Here is a 25,990-nt window from a genome sequence, read left to right as displayed (position 1 = left end):
TGTTCTCCATTTTTTGGAAGCCTGTCCCTTGTTTGTCCATATGGGTTCGAACGTATATAAACTGCTATAGTCTGCAACTTTTACTAGGAGTTTTTCTCGTACAAATATATCTGCAACTTACAAAGTTATGGAATGGTAGAGTTTCTCATTCCATTGTGGGTGATTAGTGAAGCACTTACCTTCCAGATTCAATTACAAATTAGCAATGTGTTAAAAAATCAAGTACTAGTGCATATATCAAATTGAAAAATGAAAGAACTGTAAAAAAAGTAATTTATGAACCATTAGTTTACATCAATTGAAGAAGCTTTACATGAACAGGTCCACAATTTTCAAATCCATGATACACGTACAATATTTCTGCATACATCAGTCTAACAAGCAATTATTCCCATTTACAGTTGCCATGTCCTGATTGTTGAAATTCAAAAATGACACATCTTTCAAAACTATTTAACAGACAACAATTGTAGACAAAATTTACATAAATATTCCGTGGCTTCTCTCAGCCGAAGGAACGACGTGGTGAAAAGGGTGAGAAGAGGCGAAAAGGTGACAACTTTCCCATGAACCCTGGTGAAGCAAGACCATTCATGGGTTGATACTGAAGCATGCTGAAACCCTTATGTTCTAATCGTTTCCCACTTTTCATGTGTCCATTGAAGGTACCACATTTAACCAACTTCCCGATCCACCATCCTTTCTTGGATGTAATATTTTCGCTTGAGTTCATTTTGTTGCACATGTACTCCTTCACCACATGCAATCCTTGCTCCACCACTTCTGGTGGAGGTGAACTGAGTGGATTTCCCTCCACACTTAACTTTTGGAGTTTCTTGAGGCACCCAATGGAGTTGGGCAATGTTTTGATATTGTTGTAGCTAATGTCCAGTTCGACCAAGGACAAGAGGAGCCCTATCGAGTAGGGTAATGATTCCAAGTACTGGAAATTTTGACTCACATTCAAAGTCTCAAGATTGATGAGGTTCTCAAGATTTTCTGGGAGAGCTCTAAGACAGTTTAGGCGTGCGTCGAGAACCTTCAGAGCCATTAGGTGAGAGGTGGAGCTAGGAAGAAAAACTAGTTTGTTCGAGTTAACTGCGAGCTTCTTAAGTCTTATGAGCTCAAAGCCTATTGTGTCTGGAAGCTTGCTCAACTTGTTGAAGTTGACATTCAGCTCTTCTAATGCTCTGGTGAGTAAAAATTCATATAGCAACGCATGCATGTTAGTATAAAAGAATCATGTAATAATCCATATGAACAAACATGGATTTACATACCACACACTAGCTCGCACCTAACCAATTTTTATAATAAGATGACATTTAATCACATAAGTTTTTGGCCCAATTAAAACAAGAGATATTCATGATAGGGTATTTCAGATTTATATCATTACAAACCTAGTTTCGTCAAAAAGAATCGTTACAAACATAGTATTAAAAAACTGGTTGCTATCATGTGTGCAATTTAAGGCACCGATCACTCTAAAAAACCTAATACTATTTACAGAATTTATATAATAATTATTAATGTCAAACATTAATAGTGACATTTAATATTTTTTTTATAGTCAATTCAATTGTGAAATCAAAGTGATATTGTTTTGTTCCCAAAAGGAATAGTTTAGTTATTTGGATAGATTGTCGAATAAGTTATATATTAGAGATTAGAGTTCGATACTATCATTTTGTTTTTCTCTCTAACATATATACTAACTATATATTCGCCTATAATTTTTTTTCCTAACCTGTACAACATCGTATAACTTAAACTGCAATAAATGCACAACTTTAATAAACAAATAATCTTGTTAATTAGTCTTTTCTTGAAAAATGATTTATTTTTCTCTCCTATTAATTATTATGTTTGTTGTATCTTGTTAAAAACTAAAAAAAATAAGGATATTAAAAATATCTTCTAAATAAAACTCTATTGTAAAAGCTTATTTTTTTAAATTTTTTTATCACACTTCTTTCTCGTAGGAAAGCTTTGTCAAGGATATAGGACAAGTGGACAAAATACATCCATTTGTTCTCACATGGTCGTTTTACCACAATAAGTCAATACTTTTACTTATCTTTCAATTGCTTTCACATTTTTCTTTTTTGACAACATTTGGTACGTTTTTCTTCTTTTACCGTGGTATAGCGACTATATGAGACAGAAGTGTGATAGAGAAAAAAAAGTTTAGCTACAATACGGTTGTACTTAGAATATGACTTTTTGTTTCGTTGTTTTTGAGTTTTTCACAAAATACAATAAATAAAGTGGTTAATAAAAGAGAAAAATAAGTCATTTTTCAAGAAAAAACTAATTAATAAGACAATTTATGTTGAACAAAGCGGTTCATTTTTCAATAAAGTAATTATGCATATCAAATAATTGGATTAAGTGTAGTCTCCTCTCTTCTTTCATCCTTCCTTTAGGTCATTTCTTCTTTACTTCACTCAAGAGAGATGATTTAGAGTTAATTTTTAATCTAAAATTACTATTTTCATTTATTTTTTCTTCTCGTAATTTTTAAATATATTTAGTTTTTTTTTATTTGTTTGTGTTTTTTTGTTTTGTCATTGTTTTAATTTATTGTCTTATTGCAATATAAATTTAATCAATTTTAATCAAATATAAATTTAATCAATGACTTGATGTCTTCAACCTTGGTGTTCGAAAGACATAAGAATTTTGAACAATTTTATTTTGTCATATTAGTATGCTTTATTATTTATTTAATTATATAAAGGAAAATAAAAATAAAGAAAAAAAACCTGCAATTCTCAATGGTTGCGGGGAGAGATTGGATGAAGTTGGCAGAGACATTCAAAAGTTTGAGTTTAGAGAGACATCCAATGGAATTGGGGAGTGATCTGAGGCGATTCGAGTGCACATCCAACTTCTCCAAGTTCAATAATCTCGCCGTTAACGACTCCGGAATATTCTGTCACAATTAAATAACTTATGCATATTAGTTTGTCTCATAAATACAGTTTAGATGAAAAGAAAAAGAGAAAGTGAGGTTAATATGGACAAGTACCTGGAGGTTGTTGTTAGATAAGTCTAGCGTGCAAATGATACCTAAATCAATAGAAAGTTTAGGAGGAAGTGAATCCAAAGACATGCCATTCAAATCCACAACATGAACCCTCTCTTCCTCCGTTAATTTTTTTGTTGTCCTTTTCTTCATCATCATATGATCCATGTTCATTGTCATCTGATTATTCTGATGATGAAGTTGAAATTGTTGCAATTCATACATATTTTAGTAATAAGTGGAGTATTGAAATGAGAGAAGATGGTGGCTAGATTTTGTGAAAGAGATAGAAGATAGTATGAGATATATATAGAGAGAAAGATGAAGAAGAAAAAGTAAACGATATAAGGACGTACGGATGAGGATTAATGGAGGTTGGGAGAGTGACGTGTGATGAAAGTACAAGAACCGTATAGTCAGGGTTTGTGTGCTAGGCCACGTTCTTTTTCTCATTTTATTTTAATTTTATTACCTACCTATTAATTCATTTAGGTTATATTATCACAAAGTCAATGACTGCGCCTATTTGCTTACATATTTTTATCATTCAAATTAAAACTTCCCTAGTTTATGTTGAAAAACACCTAAACAAAATCAACTAGGATGCTTTTTTTTTGTTCTTAACCTTTGTTTTCAAGGAAAAGGGTATGGTATAATTTGAAGTTGATTTGATATTTGAACAAATATATACCGTTGTAATTAAAATTCGATATCAAATTTTACAAATAAAAAAGTGATTCGATTGTGGATAGTAAATCTACTAATTTATGTGACTTTACATAGTATTTCATCTGCAGTATCCATCTAACTCTATTTCGATTTGGACAGAAAAATCTATTTTGATTGAGTGCGAATTTTCCTCGAAATTAAATTCAGGGACGAGGACGGATTTTAGGATGTTGATATCCACTCTGCACTTATCTCGTCAGTAATTCTAAAATTATAAATTGATTATGTTTATATACATATATATACACACATATTTAATATATTTAATATTTTTTAAATATTAAAAATTATAATCTTCTATGATTTTAATATTTTTTATTTTATTATTTTAATTACAATTAATATGACTTTTAAATTTATTATTTTATATATATGAATAGATGTGGATGCGTGCATGGATGATAACTAAATTTCACAATCAATAAAAAATAGGAGAGCATACAAATTTTCTCCGACTAATCGAATGTAAGAGTGATGGTGATAAAACCCACCCTCGTCCTTCACCGTTGCCATGATTACAAAAAAATATATTTGACTTAACACAATTCTTCCTATATATTATTATTTTTAATTAATTTTCTAATTTTTAAGGGAGTCAAGCTTAGTAATTCAAAATTTGACGGTGAGGTAAGTAAAATTTAGTGGCGGATCTAATGTGTAGTCTATGGAGGTTCTTGCCCTACAAAAAAACATTTTAATAATATTAATTTACTTTACGTTCCATAAAATCTTTTAGTTTTAAAAAAATATATTGTATATCAAATGATATATTTCCTTCTCAAGTTAGATTTAATTTTACCTGTAACAATTGTAATTGAAAGATATTTTTTTGTCATTAATTTTATGAAAAATGGAATGCACAATTGTATGGTGATGAATGATTGAATACTTTGAAAGTTACATATACAGAGTGTGACAAAATGATTGAAATTTGTAGAAGTTTTTATGTATTTTGAGTTTGTTAATCATATTTATGTATTTCGTAAGAGTTCATAATATTTATCTTTGATCTAAGTATATATACTATTTTATTGCCTCTACCATTTTTTTAAAAATCTGTCATTTATAAAATTTGACAAAAAATCATTTCAAACACGATTCAAACATTCTCATCAACTCACTCACACTCATTCAATAAATAAAATTGGTTTTATTTAGTTTTTGTTTTTCCCACCAAGAAACCATCATTGATTTAGTTTCATTTCTGCTTGAATTATAAAGCCTAGTAAAACCAAAGTTAAAAGAAAAATGGTTTTATTCAGAAAAAAAAACATGTATGGTTTTACATAATATATGTTGTTTATACATGGTTACGTTTACTAATTTTGTAAAAAAATATGTTGTTTTTGATGGTTACGTTTACTAATTTTTGTAAAAACATATATTTATAAGTATATGATTTTCTCACAAATCACGAAAAATGTATATATAAATGAATTTATTTTATTATTAACTTACCCTTATCTATTATTGGTTTATTCACCATTGTATTATTAATGCAAAGGGTAAAATAATAAATTTTGAATGATGTATGTAATATTAATTAGAGCATAGAATTGATAAAATATTTACTCTGTCTCATTAAATGTCTTCTTTGCAATTTTCTTTCTTTTAAATTATTTATCATTTTATTTATCAATATAATTTATTATTTTTTTCTTTCAATAATACTCTTATTTATTGTATCTTAATCCATTTAAAAATCCCACTATAATTACAATTAATATGAGTTTTTAAGTAAATGAAAATCATTTATCATTAAAATCAACATAATCAATTATTTTCTTAGGAACTACTCACAACTTAAATAAGATAAATATAATGAGACAAATGGAGTAATTAATATTGCAATAAAAATATCTTTCGTTTTTTTATAAAAATGAGGCACTTATTTTAAGACGGAAGGAATAATAGATTATAGTATCTCTTGTACTAATTTTTTGTTTATTATTATCTTGTTTGCTCTTCAAAATATATATAAGAAAATGATTGCCTTGATATATAATTAAAATATTTAATTGCAATTTTAGTTCATCTATTTTTATCAATTCATGAGATTAATTCCCCATATTTTAAAAGTCGACAGTTTTAGTCTCTTCATAAGATTTTTTAACTAAAAAAATATCGATTTGGCATATTTTAAATGATTTGACATATGATTTCATGATATGAAATAATCTAGATGCATTAATTATTCATATGTCATTGATTAAATTAAAAAAAAAAAATTGAAGTTGAAAGTTTAGCTTTAGATGGCTTTATTGCGATTTCATGGGATTAATCATTCTACATCGTCATATCATATGTCACATTATTTTAAAGCATGTTGCATTGCCATTTTTTAATAAAAAAATCAGAATGAATGACAAAAACTGTCAAATTTTATAATAAAAGGGTTGATTTCGTGAAATGGTAAAAAAATAGGGTGACTAAAACAACAATTAAGCTTAACTAAAACTATTTCCTATAAACGAAGGTTTTGTGATTTGGTTAGGTTAGATTTGAACAAATAGAGGCCATCTAAATCAATACTAATCTAAACAGAGGCAACATCGGTCTTAAATTGCAAGTTGTTGAAGTTGAAATAGCAATAAATGTCACAAGAAAGAAAGTAAGTTTCAAGTGTTACTTATTTTAAAAATTTAATTCTTTGCACTTGCTTTAATATATTCAAGAATAATCTTAACAACATGAGATTGAATAACCAAAACGTTATGGACTTAAAGTTAGAAATAAAGTAACTTAGTGTAATATAGGTGATGTGTGATATGTGAATGCTTAATAAATAAAAGAGAAGGGATAAGAAGATTATACAAGAGAAGTATACATGTCCACCCAACCTCGGTTACGTCTAATCCTCACAATCTACAAGATTTTCACTGATATGCTAAATACAGAATATTTTGCCATTGCACATTTTTTTTATCACACTTGATCAATTAAAACTTTCATCTTTCAATCCAAAAATATTTTTTTCACATCCATCTTTTACTCTAGAAATGATTTTTACAATCACCTTTTAAACTAGAAATGATTTTTACAACCTACTAAATCTAACATAAAAGATAAACTTGAGTTACAAATAAACTGTATGATAAAAAGTATTTGGGATCTTACGATTCTCAACTCTTTGCTTGAGATTTACTGATAGCAATAACTCATAAAGAATGATCTACAAATATACTGAAAAGTGCTTGGAGTCTTGCTTGAGAGAAGAGTTTCATAACTTGAGCTTTTTAGATGAACATGTGTAGATAGATTATTAATGAAATCTTTTCCTTATCTTCTGATGGATCTTCGTTGGACAGTCTTACTAGTCGTTAATTGTTTTCTTTGAAACAATTTTCTTATTGGCAATTATGTCCAGAACATTCTTCTTCAAACTCAAAACATTTTTCCTTAATACTTGAAGGAAACTTGGACGCAAAAGCTAAATATGTTCATCGGAATATAGTTGAGTTAAAAGCATGCTCTAATGTCACGTCAATGGTGTTTTTTGCAGTGCACTTGAGTTCTTGTTACTTGCTTTTAGCTAATCAATCTGGAGATCAAAACTGCAGATCAATCTGCATGAATTTTTCGCATGTCGACCTTCAATATTTGACTTCTTGAGACATGTTATGTGTAAATTATATCAATCCAGGACAAGCTTTATGTGATCCCAAAACTGATCCATTTGTCTTTTGTCTTTTAATAAGACAACTAGAATGAACCAAGATTTTTGGCAATCATCATGCCATCAATTTGGTTTTGACATTCATTTCAAGAATCTTTCAAATCATTTCATACTTCATAAAAATGTATTGTTGTCTTGATATGTACATGAAATCAGTTCAAATTTGATGTTGAAATCAATTTTATTGCTTTAAAAATGACCAAGTAATCTTGCATGAATATGCATACTTCAAAATATCATAAATTAACTTGTTTTTGATTTTATGTCTAAATAAATACACTAAAAAAAACACAAGTTAATATTTAATAAGACCGGAGTCATAATTAATAAATATAAGAAATTTTGTGTCAACGTAAGTCTTGGATCACTAATCACCATATAGCAAGAAAACGTGGGAACCAATAGTAGAGTAAAAATATGTTGTTGGGTGGTAGGGATGTCACGTTGTGTTCGACCCTAAGATAGTGCATATAGCTCTCGTTCTTCAAAGCCCCGCCAAGTATTGCCTCTACACAAGAATCTCTATTTAAACACTTTCTATAAGGAGGTCCCCTCAAAATTTCACCTTTCTCACTCTCACCCACCAATTCATGGGTTTGAAGATGCTGAATTTTAATTGCTTGCTGCTGAGTTTCAAACGTTCTAGATTTGAGTTTGCAGGGTCTATTTCAAATATTTGGATTTGATGTACTTTCTTGGATTTAAGTTTGAGTTTGAAGGTTTTGGATTTTGATTAATTTTTCTAGACTTTTGGATGTAAGGAGAGTATGAATTTCTAGATATGTAGTTGATTTTTTTAATTAAATGATAAAAAAATTGGTATTAATTTTAATAATTAAAAATTAAAAGTTAAAACGTTTAATAACTTAGCTAAAATATTTAATCATTAGTTTTTATTATTAAAATACATCAAAAAAATCCAGTTAGGGATGTAGGATCGTTATGGGTCATATCATTAAAATTGAAATACATATAGCACTCTTTAATAAAAGAACAAATGATATAAAGGACTTTTTTAAAGTTTTGAATTTTTTAAAGGTATAAATAAAAATAATAATTTTATAAAAATTAAAATAAAAAACTCATATTTACAGTAATTAAAAATATATTTAAGTCCTCTTTTTCGATAAATAAAATGATAACTGAAACTTAATTTAATAATATCAAAATTTGTCAATTAAATTAAACTTTGCATATAATTAAACAATAATTATTTATGAAGATAATGAATTTTCATATATAAATATAATGGATAGATAACGATAAATACACTCGTTTCTTTTCTTAAATACATGGGAAATAAGAAAACTCACAAAAAGGTTTGGAGTATTTCTTTTTGTTCCGTTTTGACTAAATCAAACCATGTTGTTATTCTATTTATATAGACAGATATACGTACATATTATCCTTTTGCAACAATGTTATTTATCGATTAATAATCAGTTGAAAATTCAGGTCACAATTATAATATCGTACAAAGTACAAAACGTTACGAAAGTCATTGACATTTTTTAACAAAAGTCATTAGACTTTGTATTAAATATGTGTCAAGTTTGATGCTACGCTTCAAAATAAATGATAACATATTTTGTTTTATCATGTTTCATATCAGTGCGTTTTACACAGGAAGAGCCTGTTACAAATAGTTGATAATCAACGTTATATTGAATATCATTTTTGTAATTAATTTTATATTTTAAATTACACTTATTATTAAAAACAAATTATAGCATACAAATAATTAATGGTTAAATAAGTTTTTAGTTTCAATAAAATAAAAAATTTATTTTTAGTCTTTATAAAAATTCTCAATTTTTGTTTTTAAGATAGTTGGTCTGAAATACTTTTGATACAAGGAGGTGATTCTTGTAGTAATTATCAACTTTGTCAAGAACAACCACATAAAGGAGTTAGACACTACATCTTAATTCAAAATTTTAAAAAATTATGTATTCTCTCACTTGTTCAACTTTCACTTTTTAAAGTAATATACAATTGCTACATAATAATTTTAACCATGGTTCAAATACCTGTTGAGATAAGTATTCATATTTAGTGTTTGACGTTACTCAAATAGAAAACTGCGGAAAAAAAATTCATATTTTAGAATAATAATATATTATATAAAAATTTAAATCTGTAATTTGGTTTGGTGCAAAAAATGTGATAATTTCATATAATTTGATCAATCCACATACAAATACCAAAAGAAAGATAAATTTGATTATATATAATTTGACAATGGAACAAGTCAACAAATAGCTAGATTCTTAAGAGTTACTATCTAGACCAACTGTATGTAGTCAGCAACAAGGAAAAAATACAATAAAATATTTGGTTACGTGTATATGCAAGACATTGTTGCACTGCTCTTCCCAGTGCCACATTTTTTTCATAAAGAAAATTTAGGATAAGGGATGATTTAAGCGTGTATTTTAATAAAAATTAACATCTAAATTAACTAATCCTAAAAAGTATTGGAGGAAAAGAAACTTCCTTAAAAAAATTGTAGGAGGGGGTCCCAACCTCTATACAAGAACAAGTAGTTCCGCCCTTGATATTTAATATTTTAAGGATTTAATATTTTAATTTTTTTATTTACCAAAGAGAAAAGATATAAGTTGAGAGGAGAATGAGAGTTGGACATGAATCCTCAACAACTGCTTTGTGATGCATAATTTTATGGTCTTTATTTGATCCTATAGGTTGGTCCAAAGGGCATACGAATTGGCTCTCCCATCATACTCTAATTAAGTTTCATAATGTCTTTCAGGTGCTACTTGGTGAACCCCATGTGGGTGCACTTCCTATTAAGCTAGATTTTCTACTATCTCGTTTGGTCGACAATCACCTTGCAACTCTAAATCTCGTTTGATTCATTTTTTTAGAATATCTCACCTTTATAAAATAGGCCAAAATATGAAGGTCAATGTTCTACTCCCTCAAATTCTCGGCTTTTTTCTGGATCTACAATATAGTAATATAAAACTCCAATTCGGTAATAAAAAATGAGACCAATGATGTTACTAGAAACTCCAATTCAGTAGTATTATTTTTATATATTTTGAGTAAATCTTATGAATAGATGAACAATCACAATAAATGAATGAGTCACATTAAAAATAGAGTTGGGTCAATGGACTACGTATTGATCGGCTACAATAAAAAAAATATAGGTAATTTATAAAATAAAATTAAGAGCAAATTTATTTGGAACAATTTTTTCTCCTTTCTATTTATGTGACCAAATTATATTCCAAAGCTAAATTTCATGTTCGTAATCTTTCAGCCACCATACTTGGAAAAAGAAATTCAACACTACATGATACAACTTTCAATATTTTATATCTTACTAATTTTTTTATAGTGTTATTCACTTTAAATTTTACGGTCTTAATTTTATGATGTTATTTTATAATGTAATGATGAATATTGATTTAGTTTTAAAAATTATAGATGATAAAGATGATCATTTATTTTACTCAAGGGATCTAGGCTAGTAAGCTATCTATTTTATTATCTATTTTGAATTTTGTGAACTATATTGTTATATGTAAGGTTGTATTTGGTCATCTATTTTGTTATCTGAGACCTTATTTTGGTGTTATTTCTAAAGTTGTATGACCTATATTTTGTTATGTAAGATCTCTATTTTGTTGTTACACCCAATAACAAAATAAGTCAGGTCGAATTGACCCATTCGTGATCAAACCTTTCAGATCAGAGCGAGTCAAATCAGACTGATCCATTTGACAACTCTAGTGATCTCCCCTCTTGTTGTCCTTGAATTTCAAACTTGCAAGGTGAATGGAAGTCTCATATGTTTTGCCTTGGTTTAGTGGCGTGACCTCACACTAGATATGATACATCATGAGGGAATTGAATTGACCTCGAACATGCTTACAAATCACCTTGAGGACAAGGTTGATTTTGATGGAGCTATTGATGTGAGCCAACCCTCAACCCAATACATTATAGGAAAATGAAAGCCAATAGTAGAAATGAATCTACCTATGCCCAAAAGGAAAATCATTTACTCCAAGAAGGTGAAGGATTACGTTGCATGATAGGAGAATCTTTTCTTCTAGAAGGATGTTGACTCAATCAAGTTTGTTAGAAATATGTTAATAGTGATATAAGAGAATATCTTATAGAGGAAATATTATTGTTTGTGTAAAGGCTATAAATACCATTTATTATCATCAATGAAATGATTTATTCTCCCTCATATACTTTCTCATAAGGTTTATCTTTGCGCCTTACAAATTCAGAGAATCCTAACTGTATGAGCTTAAGTCAAAAAATCCAAAAATAAAGAAAGGTAGAATTCAAAAAATATTGATTGTACTGTGTCAATAAAGTTTAATCTGACTTATACAACACAATGACTCATCAATAGTCAAGAAACTACATTTAGATTTTCCACAAGGATTGTACTTGTCTAACATAAAACTCATATAGCCTACAATTAAAATAACAAAACCAAAAGAAAAAACAATAACATAACCAAAGTATGAGGTTTTAATAGCGAATGTGTAATTTGATATTGTAACCTCTTATATAGTGCTAGGGGGGCACAAGATAGCTAGACCTTACACTCATGTAACAACCTATATAAGGCATGCTTGTAACTAACTTAATTAAGAATTTTCGATTACATCCATTTTACTTTTAATACGATTATATCAATCTTTTCATTATGGTACCAATCACCATTATATATCATGGTTCTACTTCTTGATCACATTTTAGCTCATGCAAATCATGTTCTCATCTAAGCTTCTTGCTACACCAATGACAAAGATCCTACTAAATCGAAGCAAGTTTCACCAATTTTGTCTCGATCCTCTCAATCTCTTGCATCGCATATGCAGATTTCCTCGAGTAACAACTTATTTGGTCCAAAACTATCCATTAAACTAAAAGATACAAATTTGTTATTGTGGGAACAACATGTTGAAGCCTTAATCTCGATGCATAAATTGCACAGGTTTCTTGTAAATCCACGAATTTTTGTCTATGTACAAATTTGATGAAAATCGTAAAGCAAATATCATTTATGAGGAGTATGAAGCTTAGATCGTGCAAGATCAAGCTCTTTTCATGTGGCTTTTATCCACGATCTCTGAATTGGTTTTATCTAGGATTATTTCGTGCAAACATGCTCACGATGTTTGTGATAAAACTCATAAATATTTTTATGCGTTCTTGAAGGCTCAAGCTCGTCAACTAAGATGTGAACTGAAATCAACAAATAAATCAAATCGTTATATCTGTGAGTTCGTCCTTCGCATCAAGAATATCGCATATTCCCTTTTAGCTATGTGAGATCCAATTTCTAAGCAAGATCAAATGGATGTTGTTCTTGATGGTCACCTTGAAGAGTACAATCACTTTGTTATGATGATCTATGGTTTATCCGATTCACTGTCTCTTTACGACATTGAGGCGTTTCTCTATGATACAACATCCACCATTAGTCAACCTCATCAAGTTAGTACACTTTTGAGTACTAATCGCCACCCTGTTGCCTAAACTTAGGAACTAAACATTCCCCTAAGTCTTGACTCACAAGCTCGGTTTGCTAACTCGAGTGCATTTCATCATGTTACCTCTACTTATTCCCTTTTACGGAATTACATTCCCTATGACGAAACTGATATAGTTCATGTAGAAAATGCTCAAGGCTTAGCCCTTCATTTAGTAGACTAATTTACCTTTCCCTCTCATCTAGTTCCTAATACCATTTTATCTCTCAAAAACATGTTGCATGTTCCTTCTAATACATTCAACTTACTTTATGTGTCTAAATTTGCAAAGGATACTTATGTATTCTTTGAATTTCATTCTACCCACTGTTAGGCTAAATCTCAAGCATCAAATCATGCTCTTTGAGGGTTTCATTGATGATAGTGGACTTTATTATTTTAAGAATTTGCCCTGGAATTCTCAATTCCTAATTATTTTCATGCTTTATCATTGTAATAGCCTACTATGAATACCATCAAAACAATTGATGTTGTTTCTTCTGCATGATATACACCGCCAAATGTTCCTTCAACTTGGCATTATCGCATAGGCCATGCAAATTCAAGTGCTATTAGACATGTGCTCAATCTATGTAATATTCATCTCCTGATTAAGAGTACTATTGACTTTGGTAATTCTTGTTGTTTAAGAAAATCATACATATTATATGTCCCATACCCCCCACTATTCCAAACCATTTGAAGGAACACAAACTAATATGTGGGATCATTCCTTTTCTCTTTCTAGTTGTGGCTATGCATGTTCCATTGCATTTATTGATGATTTTACAAAGTATACTTGGATTTATTTTCTTAAGCAAAAGTTTAAAGCTTTACACGCCTTTAAATTATTTAATGTTCTTATTAAAACATAGTTTAATGGTACTATTAAAGCCCTACAATCTAACTTTGGAGGTGAACTTCTCACTTTCACCAAATTTCTCAATGAAATGCATATTTTGCATGGACTCATATGTCCGCACACCTCTCACTCAAATGATACGATAGAGAGAAAACATAGACAAATTATGGACATAGGACTTATGCTTCTCTTCCCATCTTCCATTGAGACCATAGTTTCACTACCTCAATTTACCTCATCAACAAGCTGCAACATTATTAACCCTTCCTCAATTCATCTCTCCCTATGCAACACTCCATAACACCACACCTGAATACAAATCCATTAGAATACAAATCAATATGTCTTATCACTGCTTCTCCCTGAACCAACCATATTTCCCCACTGAATACTCTCACCTTATCACCAATTTCCATTCCCAACATCACCAACCATGATTAACTTTCTCATGACGCTCAAATTACTAACATATCACCATCACCTGCATTACCTTCCAGCCTTCTTGTCAAACCCTTAATTCTTAATGACCATTCCATGCTTACTCACTCCAAAAAGGAAAGTTCAAACCCAAAGTTTTACTAGCTCATATAGAACCTACCACCATTAAACAAGCACTAGCAACTCCTGAGTGGCTTGAGGCCATAAAACAAGAGTACAATGATCTCCTTGCCAACTATACCTGGACTCTCACACCTTTTCCCTCCCATAGAAAAACAATTGGATGCAAGTGGATTTTTCAAATCAAGGAAAATCCATATAGCAGTGTCAATAAGTTCAAGGTATGCCTAGTAGTCGAGGGATTCCATCAACAACCATGTTTTGATTTCAGTGATACCTTTTCCCATGCGATAAAACCCACAACAATTTGAGTTGTGCCCACCTTAGCCATAACTTACAAATGGGAAATCCAACATTTCAACATTAATAATGTTTTTCTCAATGGGCTCCTACTAAACGAGATTTACATACAACAACACCCCGACTTTGAAACCGATGACTCAAGACTGGTTTGCAAACTCAATAAAATTTTATATGGCCTTAAACATGCCTCAAAGGCCTCGTACGAGCATTTTACTCAAGCTTCACTGCAGTGTGGTTTCACCTCTAGTAAGTGTGATCACTTACTCTTTATCTATAACAACAATGGTATCTCTTTGTGTGTGTTATTGTGTATGTTGATGAAATTCTTGTCACTGGATATCGAGATTCTCTAGTTCACAATCTAATCAAAAAAGGTTGATGCCAAGTTTGAAGCTATCTTTTTAAAAGCTAAGTCGGCTAGATTATCTTTTAGAAATTGAAGTCAGACATCAATTTAATGACTCCATCCTACTTATTGGTTAAGTATATATGCGAGATCTTCTAGCTATAGGTATCAATTTCACAAATCTACTAATTATTGGTCTCAGTCCACATGTTGGAGGGGCAAAAAATTTCATAAACTCTCTCATTTGAATCCATAAACTCTCTCATTTGTCCACAAAATATTATGAAATAATAGATCTTTAAAATATTATTTTAATAAAAAACTTAATATTAAGGAATTTGGTAAAAAAACAATTTAAAAATACTTTAAATTTTGGGACTTTATGGAGGCTAGTTCTAACTAGGACCAAAATGGATGCTAATGGTGCCCCTACCCCTATGCGCAATACGTGTAAATTGAGCAGACATGGTATTTAAAATTTTCGAATTCTTATTGGACACGTTCATAATTAGAACGCGACAAAAAGAACAAAATTTTAAATGACATATGACATAAAAGGTAATCAATTATACCTTGGTCGCAATTCCGTCCCTTTAAATTCTTTTAACACAAGAATTAAGAAAAATATATAATAAATAGAATTAACTATAAAATTTATTAAATTGTTAATTTTTTCATTATAAAAGCATATTGAAGTAATAATTACTTGGGAGATATAGACATTTTATCTCCTTTGAAATATATCAAAATTTACAATAGAATCAAAATTTCATTAAAAAAAAATAAGTGCCTTAAAATTAAAAAAAAAATTGTTAACTAAAATATTACAAGCTAATAAGGAACTAATAAGGAACTAAAAGTGTAATCCAATAAATAAAAAAATAAAAAAGACAAAAAATTACTTCATTTTAAAACATTGATGACCTATAAAATAAAATTAAAGAAATCGCATATATTCTCTAAATTTCTTTTTCACATAATTATAAATCTGTGGGTACCAACCGTCCAACCCTAACTCCTTCATATTTTAATGGAGAAAAATTGCTTTGACCGAGTGTTAGTTTTTCTAAAATTTAACTTCAAGAACATCACAGATTTGAGGATGTTGATATATATACAGCACTTGTTCTGAACTTGGCTTATTAGTAAAAATATTATTATTTAAAAGATACACAATAGTTGGTATAAAATCAAAGATAAAAAATAAAAACGAATTTTTTGAAGATAAAAAATAAAAATGAATTTTTTTAAGACAATCCAAATTGATAAAACATTTTTAAAGACTACAAGTCAAATAGTGAAATTTTATAGGACTTAAATTTTAGTTAGCCTATTTTTATAGACATGTAATTTCTCGTTTTATTTAATATTTTTTATATACTATAAATTAATCTCCTCTCTATAAAATTATAATTTTAATAATTTATTATTATATAATAGTTATTATTTTATTATATTATAATAAATATAACTTATATATATAAATGAGTGTGGGGTCGAGATGGAAAATTCTAACCCTTTTAAAAAACAGGGGCAAGTTTCTCCAATTAGTCGAGGCTAAGGGGGAAGAAAAACCCATATCCTCGGTTGTCATAGCCACATAATTCCATATGTGTTTAGTCCCTATAAAATTTCAACATTTCAATTTTAGTCCCTCTAAAATAAAAATATAATTTTTAATCCATACAAATTTTTTCAGCAAATAATTTTAATCATACTGAAATAATTTTAATTGGCTTGCAAATTTAAAATTTTTGAATAAATTTTTGCAAACATGTTTAGCACATTATAAAAACTTTTGCTACAAATTTAGAATTTTTTAACTTGAAATGAATTAAATATAAATTTTTTAAATATAAAAAACTAAAGATAAAATTAATAAAAATATGAATTTAGAAATCGAATTTTGACCTCATTTACTTGTAGACGAACTTTTTATCTTATTGTAAATATGTTTTAAAAATATACGTTAATTTAACAAAAAGACTAAAATTGCATGCATGATGATTTTGTATAGACTAAAAATTATATTTTTTATTGTACAATAACTAAAACTAAAGATTAATATTTTATAAGGAATAAAAACTTATTTAAAACAATTACTTCCCCTGAATTTAGTCTCAATTTTCCAACAATTATCTAACTCAAATCATCAAGGAAAAGAGAGAGAGAGAGGTGAGCACAAGCAAGGTGAGAGTGAGAGGGTGCAAATCAAGCCAATTTTAGATGCATGTGTGAGTGTGAACAAGATTAATTGTTGAGTTGGGCTAGCTTGTACCACATGAAAATCAAATGCACCTCTTGATCATAGCAAATTAATTAAGCAAGGTCACCACTATTTTCCAAAACGTGTCACATATCCACCAAAAAATGCATTATAACTTAGAAATTAAGAGGACTCACTTTTGAGTGAATCCAGCTCAAGCAACGTTGAATTGAGCGTGTATATGGTATTACTACAAATTGAATGAATTTTAGAGAAAAAAGAGTAATTATTCTTGTCTCAAAAGAATTGGCTTTTATTTTTTCTTCAACTTATTTGTCTATATCTCCAACAATATTTCCGTGTATTCGTCTCTTTCCATTTCATCACTTGCTTTTTTGTTCTGTTTTTTTCCTCTTGGTCGGTGAGACAATATTTTTATAGACACTTTGTGATTCTAGAGGACTTAGTTTTTGAGAATTGGTGTGAAAGGTTTTTGAGTGAAGAGAAATGTCTTCAATGGACTTGAGGCAAGCTTTTGCTGGCCTCCTCACTCTCTCAATGTTCATAATGCTTGGTAATATGATCAAGAAGGACCATTTTGATTATTCAATTAATGATGTAAGTCACTCATCCCATCTCTTTAATTACAAGTTGGTTTTTTAAGGGTTTAATTATTTGTTTGATTGCTTTCTTTTTCATTTTATATAATTATATGATGAGTTGTCAATGTTTCCTTAACAATTGGCATATATATTTTGAAATCATAGTTTTAAGTTGCGGTTGTTTATGGCAATTTAAAATAATTCTTGAGCTATTAATATCATACTTCCTTCTTTGTGAAAGTTTAGTTTGGATTGTTAGATGAATCATTTTAAGTGTGCATTATTAGGCTTGGTTATTTGCATTTTGATTTTATTTATATATTTGATTGAAAATTATTATGAAATCGAAAGATTGAGAATTCCTGCAGTTAGGTTATCAATTTCACATTCTTACAATCGGTCGCTCTACCACTATTAAATTTGTTTATCCCACACTCCAAACATGGGGTTTTTTAATATCCCACAAATATGCCATCTTTTTTTGACATCTTTCTCTTCCATCTATTTCATGGAAATTTGATGAAAATTAAACTACTCTAAGAAATAATTTGTCTAACTCATTGTCCCATCATTACCGAGAAGTGAATCGGAAAAAAAAAGGAAAGAAGATATGCTCCTTGTTTTACGACAACAACGAGAAGGGATTAAGAGGCGGTGAAATTTGTCGTGAGGTGGGACGGAGCAACATCATTGCGTGACATTAGAGTATTGTAGAAGATGATAGAGAGGCTCTTATCACGCGGTGTTATGTTTTTTATGCTTTATTTAAATAAAATAACAAAAACAAAAATTTAGAGAACCACGTGACTTCTTTTGAACTGCTTAATTGATAAACAATGCAACAACAACGAAATGATGCTTAAAATCATATGATCCATTTCTGTATTTTAAGATTAGAACATCACTTTTACGAGAGGAATGAATTTCCATAATAAAGTATATGAAAATATACTACATTTTTCTCTTGGTGACAAACATGAGTATTAAGATTTGTTAGGGCAAGGTATATTATGGTAGAGAAAAATCTCCTTGACCAGGATTTGATTTCATAATCAAGCATATAGTTTAAATACACTTCATATACTTACAAATAATTATATAATGGCTATTTTATAAATGTGAATATGAGATTTAAATTTCATTTCTTGAAGTTTTAAAGTTAAATTTTTACATTGAATCCACGTTTCTTGAAATTATTAGAGTTGATGTTTTAATGTTTTCATGGGTGAATCTACATATTTTACCTAAAAAAATTTGAATGACAGTGATCATTTTCTTTAAATTAAATAAATTTTTATTTTATTTTATAAAATGTTATTTTATTAGACTATATAGTCTCAACAAATATTTTATCGATTTTTAATATTTAATTTTATAATTTTATAATTTTATAATTTTATAATTTTAAAAATTAAATGTAAATATTTTATAGGTCTATATTTAATAGGAGGATATTTTATACAAATTTAATCATTCACTATAGTGGATATGATAAATATCTTTAAGAGAGATTAATCCTTTAAATCAAACTCAATTATTTTGAGAGATTAACCATCATCAATAAATACATTGATTCATCAAAGATAAAACCGATCCTTTCTTCTTTCCGAATTACTCAGTTTATATTAAAGTAAGTGTTGTTTTATTTTTTAATGTAAGATTATATTATTTAAATCTCACTCCTAAACAATATTGTGTGTATCATTTTTAAATCGGTGTATTACATTATGAATAAAATTTCCACATTTCAATAATTAACTATAATTATTATTTACTTTGTTATTTTTTAACTTTTTGTTATTTTCTTTTTTACACATATCAAAATAGTCAATAAAATTTATTATTTTTTTAATTATTATTTTATCTTTTTCTATAATATCCTTAATTATATATTTTTTTATCTATAATAAATAACTAAAAATATTATTAACAAATTAATAATTAACGTCGAATAGAATTTTGACAATGCCATTTAAATAATTTTTTTTTAATTGTTACCGTTAGAGAAAAAAAACAGAAAAAAAAACAGTTAACAAGAATAATTTTGTAAAATTGTTTTCTATTATTTATATTAATTTATGTAAAATTTCCTTAAATAACACCTATTTTCAAATGGATGGAGTGAAGTTTTTTTTTTTACAATAATAAAAAAGATAGATATTTTTTAAGAAGCCAAAAATATATTAACAAACCCAATACAAAAGGTAGTACACCAAAGAAAAAGAACCTCAAACCCCAACACCCACACAAAGCACCCATCAAAAGGTGAGACAAGCAATACATCCTTACATCTCAGGCTCACACCTCGAGCATACCAATGGATAAGTCTACTATTGACTCAACTTCACACTATAACCCTTTCACTTATCTTCAACCACCACCAACACCAAAATTTAATTTGGTCTACCACTAAAAATAAATCAATGCAATATTCTTAAAAATAGCATAATTTTTATACACTAAATAGGTCAAGCACATACAATTCAGATAGATAAAAAATAAAAATAAAAACTTTTTACGAATAATCTTATCCTCCATGTGAGAACCACCAATTTTATTTAAAGGTTTATAATAAAATTTACATAAATATTGTGAGCATAAGGTCTAATGCCAACTGCAATTGATAGAGGGAGTAGAGTTTGTTCTCATTTGTTTAATCAGACTTAATTGCTGGAAATATCAACCACTTTACTAATTTCAAATTAATCATCACATTTAAGATCTTAGCTTAATATTTGAACAGTTCAACAACAACAAAATTGGTGCAAAAAGAAAAATTCAAAATATTTATTGTCATGATATATTACTAGAATAGTGTTTGTTTTTTTTTTTACTAAACTAAAATAGAGTTAATAAAACGACTTAAGTTATTTTTCCACATCACTCTTACATGTCAAAATAGAGGACAGCACGTAATGTTGTTTTTTTTGCGAAAATAAAATGAGCTAGCAAAATCAACTTATCCTGTTTTATGATGAGTTGGCTGATTAACATGACTAATATAATAGAAAAAAGTCAACTAAAATTGGTAGATTTAATTATAATTTTGGTTTATTTATTCTTATTTAAAATTAATCTTTTTATTTTAAAATTTAACAGTTTTTTTTTGTTCTTCTCTCGGATAATTTTATTTAAAAATAATAATATAACATATTTTAAATAACGTGACATATAATATATGATATTATCAAATTATTTATTTTTATAGTTTAATTAATAACATACAAAAAATTAAATTATTCATTTTTATAAATTAACTAATAACATATAATTAATTAATATATTTAATTAATGTTGTCTCATGAAATTATATATCATATCATTTAACATATATTAACTCGCTATTTTTAATTAAAAAATCTTAGAGAGATCAAATTGTCTCTAATCTTAAAATAGGAACACCAATTTTATAAATGGGCGAAACTAGAAAGCTAAAACGGAAATGAAACCTACAAAATAATTAATTTCTTAAAGAATAAAAAAGAAGAAAAATTAGATCGTATATAAACTTTGACCATCTCGTCTCCAATGGGAGAAATTTTTTGGGTTGCTTAAGAGCTCAAATTGCTACACAGCATTCCAACAATCGTATATGTATATCCAAGACTACTTGAAGATGGCTATAGTTTTTTTTTTTTATAACTTGAAGTTGGTAATAATTTTTTTTTAAACTTTATTTCATACGAAAATAATAATATTTTATTGATGAACAACGAAGAGATTATAATAAAATAAAAATGGGTCACATTGGGAAAAAGTTGAGAGATTAGAGAATTAAAAATAAAGTAAAAAATCACTAACATAATTTTTGTAAATGTATATTTTTTTCATTGATGTGTGAGCCAATCACAAAAGGGGGCTAGTTTTTTTCTATGAGGGTTGGATATACATTTTGATGGAACTTTTCAAACATATATAGAACATCTTCCTTCATAATTCTCTTAAATTGCTTAAATATAAGTGATGCTTATGTAAGCTGAAATTATTCCTTCCTGAATTTGAAGGAAGTATATAAGTGATGAATTATTGTTTGCACTGAACCATATATGAAGGTTGATATTGAAGTTTCAGAACATGAGTCTGTAGCAGTTACAGAACCAAGCTTTGCCACAGTTTCACATCTAAGCAAAAAGAGTTTGAAGAAAAATGATCAAGGACTAAAACCATGCTGGAATCCTCCTCCACTTAGTAAGTTTCTACCCTTTCAACCCTTTGTTGCTTATTGAACATTGAAGCATTATTAAGTACTTGGTTATCCTTCTATATTCTGTTCTGTTATTCATTACTCTTTTTTTATTTAACATGCAGAGGAGGTAGAGCAATCAAAAGGTTTCATCCTATTTTCATTGACAAATGGTCCTGAGTATCATATCTCACAGGTTTGTTGTTACAAATTTCTAATTGGACTTTACTTATGATTAAGGTTTTAATTGTTCTTGTACTTTTTTTTATCCATTTAGTTTATTTTTGTAGTCCTGATTTTAGCATTTGTTGAAATGATATTTGCACAGATTGCAGATGCAGTGGTGGTAGCAAGATACCTAGGAGCAACTCTTGTGCTTCCTCACATCAAGAGCAGCAAATCAGGACATACCATGTGAGTAGCCAATTGTTCTATGCATAATATGACACATACATAGTAGATATGTTTAAATGGTTTATATACCCTCGATTTCACAAATTTAGTAATTAATGTTTATAGGTCAAAAAATTTCATAGCTAAAAATGTCACACTAAAGAAAACATCCAAATCTATAAAGTCTCTAAAATTATCTGGACTCAGTGTGGCTCATAAATCTACTTTTTTAAATTTATCTTTGCCGTCATAAAATATTCAAAGAAAAAATGTTTTTGATATTTGTCCGAGAAAAAAAAATATATTATTTTTTGTAAAATTTTTTTTTTATCGAGAATCTTTTTCGATATTTTTTTTTTGAAAAAAATAAATTTTAAAAAAATTTCAAGATAGAAATTTCAATCGACAAAACATAAGGTTTTTATGAGTCTTCTTACATAGACTCGTAAAAATAAAAATAATAAAATAACATAATATTAATGAATTTTTAAGAGGAATCTTGGCCTTTGACATTTAATTTGACAACTCTAACTATTCCTCCATTTTTTCTCTATTTTTACAAAATATAAGAAAGGTAAGTGTAATTGATTAGAGGTCAACAAAATTTACTTAATAAAGGAGTTGCAATTGTGAACTGTAGACGAGGTGAGTGTAATTTTAACAAAATAGAGGTGTATTTTTTAAATAGATTACTACAAATTATCAAGTTATGACTTTATGTGAGATTTTCTCAAAGGAATGTCTAGGAAGAATGACTAACTTTTGTTCATATGAATCATTTTAAGTCTTGGCTCATTCTCTCAAATTGCATTTTCTTCTTAGATTATCAATGGTGCAGTTATAAATGACATATTCAAGGTAATTAGAAAATAGCTTGTTAGTAGTTGATTTTATATATTAGGATGTAGCCACTTAATGTAAGGATAAACTTTTTATAAAAAAAAATGTATTATATTAATGATAGTAAAATAATATATAAAAAAATTATCTTCACGTCATAATTGACTTCAAGATTCATTAATCATATACTAAACAGTATAGTGACTTATTTATTTGTTATATCTAATTTAATTTCAGGAGCCTTGGAGATATTTATGATGTTGAGAATGTTTTAAACAAGCTAAATGGGTTGGTGAAAGTAACAAGAACACTACCTCCTCAAGTGTCTAATAGAAACACACCAATAATAAGAGTTCCTAACAAGGTTTCACAAGACTACATTATGAAGAAAGTTAAACCAATCTACAAAGCAAAAGGGATTATTAAAATTGAATCATATTTTCCATCAGGTAATAATACAACAATGGGAAGGAATAAGAACAACTTGGTCTCATTAACATGCAAAGCAATGTTTGGAACTCTTGAGTTGAAATCAGAGATAGAAGAAGTGGCTGAATCTATAGCTCAAAAACTACAAACATGGAGCCAAGAATCAAGTGGAAAATTCATAGCAGTGGATTTGAGGATTGATGTTTTGAAAAAGGAGTGTAATGGAAAAGATGAAAAGGGAAGAAAACAATGTTTCCAAGGACATGAGATTGGTGAGTTTCTCAAGAAAATTGGATTTGGTCAAGAGACTGTTGTTTATGTCACTCAGACTAAATGGAGTCCTGATCTTAATGCACTCCGATATATGTTCCCAAAAACATATACCAAGGTAATTTTTCTATTGTGTTATTTGAACAATTGGATAAGTTTTACAACAATGGTTAACGGTTAACGCAGTTTAGATAAATAGTTAATTACTTCATGTAAATGGTTAATGGTTATTTAAATGTTAAATGTCGTTAATTATTAACATATTTTCATTGACTACAAATTATGAAGTGATTCATCATTATTTTGTGTTCAAATTTGCACGTAGTTAAACATATGAAAATTATAGTTAATTATGTTTAAGTTTGTGGCTAATGAAGTTTATGTTGATGATTAATGAGTTTTCTATATTTGATAATTCATTAATCACCTTAACCATCAATTTGAATTATGTTAACCAATAAAAAGGTTCACACGAAAGTTATCTAAATTTGGTTATAGAAAAATCATTTCTATTTCTCAATGATTAAATTCTAATTCAATGTCAATTTTCTTTTTGTTAACTTTTTAGTTTTTCCCTTGAAATTCATTTTTTCGATGTAATATTGCTGAATGAAATCTGCATACCTCATGCTGCAACAGGAAAATATCATGTCAGCAACTAAGAAGGAAAAGTTTCTTAGCTCAGAAAGCATTGAATTTGAAAAGGTCATTGATTTCTACATATGTTCTCAGAGTGATATATTTGTGCCTTCTATTCCTGGTCCCTTCTATGATAATGTTGCTGGGAAGAGGATTGTGTCAGGAAAAAATCAAATACTTGTTCCAAGTGAAATAGTAAGTCCATCAGCTTCAGCATCTGAACACTTTTCTCCCTATGTGACCCAAAAGAGCCATTTTGCTTATGCATGCTTTTGCTGAATTATTACCATTGCTCTAAGTTTGGTTATGTAATGTGCTTGAATCAACCAACTATAGCTTTCTGTTCAAGATGGCCATAATGATTATTGTTATAATAAAATAGTGACTACCAAGTACCAATATGCTACCCTAGTTCTATTTTGTTTCGGCTTATAGCGTTTGGTATGTAAAATGAAAAAGCATTCAAAATCTTCAAGAACTATTGTAGGAATTCATCCCAATTATGATGTTTGAAGCATTGGCTTACAAAATCAGCATTCCAAAAATTAATAGGTGCCATGCAACTCTGGAAAATATTACAATTCAAGTTATCCTCTCAATTGTATACTTCTCAATTTGAAGATTGAATCAATATTTATCCTCTCAACGTAGCTAAGTGATACAAAAATAAACCAAAACAAAATCCCTCTGGTTTAGTTTACAGATTCAATCGCCCGTGTAGAAAAAAAAAATTATATACCAACATTAATTATGATATTTGGAGATAAATTTAATTGAACTGAATATGTTCACAATAGCCTTAAATTAACTTTGTAAGCCATTTTTTAAAATATTAACACTTTAAAAGAACAATCAATATCCAAACATACAATCAACAAGCAGCAGTCAATTTTGAAGTGATAATTACCAATATCTTTGTAACTCATCAAATCTGCGAAAATATCAACATAAAACAAATACAATCCACAAAAACCAAAACTAGCTCAAATTTCCGTATATATTTGTTAGAACCTAGGTGTAAAGCAACTCCAAATTTCTCCTGAAATTAGCATGTTAATGTTGGCCAAGTAGCAAAAGAAACATGTTTTGTAGTAGTATACTATTTTCCTTTACAAACCATCAGTAGGAAAACATATGAAAGGGCGGTTAATGTCTGTAACAGCAAGATGCACAACCAATATGTACGATACTATTGGGAAGTCTCAGGTTCCTTCTTTTTTGAAGTTCTTCTAAACTTAGGGAATACGTTATTGATCGGAGTTGCCGGTACTGGTATCAATTTCCCAACCACAGCAAGAGGCCAACTGAAAAGTAGGAGAAAGAGGGAAAAAAATCTTTTAGTATTTCGGCACAACCAATTCTTGGAACAAATTAAAAAACAAAAGAGGCATTTAT

At 28.6% G+C, this 25,990-nt stretch overlaps 3 protein-coding genes across 11 annotated transcripts in view; 1 reads left to right on the top strand and 2 right to left on the bottom strand.

Annotated features, from left to right (window-relative positions):
- Positions 1–250: 250 nt before the first annotated feature.
- On the bottom strand, positions 251–3,329 carry LOC101493027 (plant intracellular Ras-group-related LRR protein 6-like). The gene is made up of 3 exons (XM_004487963.4): positions 3,035–3,329; positions 2,769–2,938; positions 251–1,190 (listed from the first exon to the last, which is right to left on the bottom strand). The coding sequence occupies exons 1-3, from the start codon at positions 3,254–3,256 to the stop codon at positions 506–508; spliced, it is 1,077 nt and encodes a 358-aa protein (XP_004488020.1). The 5' UTR covers positions 3,257–3,329; the 3' UTR covers positions 251–505.
- A 14,313-nt stretch (positions 3,330–17,642) lies between these two features.
- LOC101492691 (protein MANNAN SYNTHESIS-RELATED-like) lies at positions 17,643–25,809 on the top strand. The gene is made up of 6 exons (XM_004487962.4): positions 17,643–17,857; positions 21,894–22,029; positions 22,150–22,220; positions 22,353–22,438; positions 23,495–24,074; positions 24,596–25,809. The coding sequence occupies exons 1-6, from the start codon at positions 17,747–17,749 to the stop codon at positions 24,872–24,874; spliced, it is 1,263 nt and encodes a 420-aa protein (XP_004488019.1). The 5' UTR covers positions 17,643–17,746; the 3' UTR covers positions 24,875–25,809.
- LOC101492361 (calcium-transporting ATPase 8, plasma membrane-type) overlaps positions 25,462–25,990 on the bottom strand; it is a 34,282-nt gene continuing 33,753 nt past the window's right edge. For all 9 annotated transcript variants that reach the window (XM_027332780.2, XM_073370414.1, XM_012718581.3 and 6 more), the window contains one exon: positions 25,462–25,899. In XM_027332780.2, the coding sequence (XP_027188581.1) occupies positions 25,785–25,899 (115 nt within the window). In that variant the 3' untranslated portion in view covers positions 25,462–25,784. The remainder of the gene's footprint in view (positions 25,900–25,990) is intronic.

This window comes from Cicer arietinum, chromosome 1, assembly GCF_000331145.2.
Source record: "Cicer arietinum cultivar CDC Frontier isolate Library 1 chromosome 1, Cicar.CDCFrontier_v2.0, whole genome shotgun sequence".
Lineage (NCBI taxonomy): Eukaryota > Viridiplantae > Streptophyta > Magnoliopsida > Fabales > Fabaceae > Cicer > Cicer arietinum.
The sequence above is the reverse complement of the archived record's forward strand: the minus strand, read 5'-3'. Positions and strand labels throughout refer to the sequence as shown.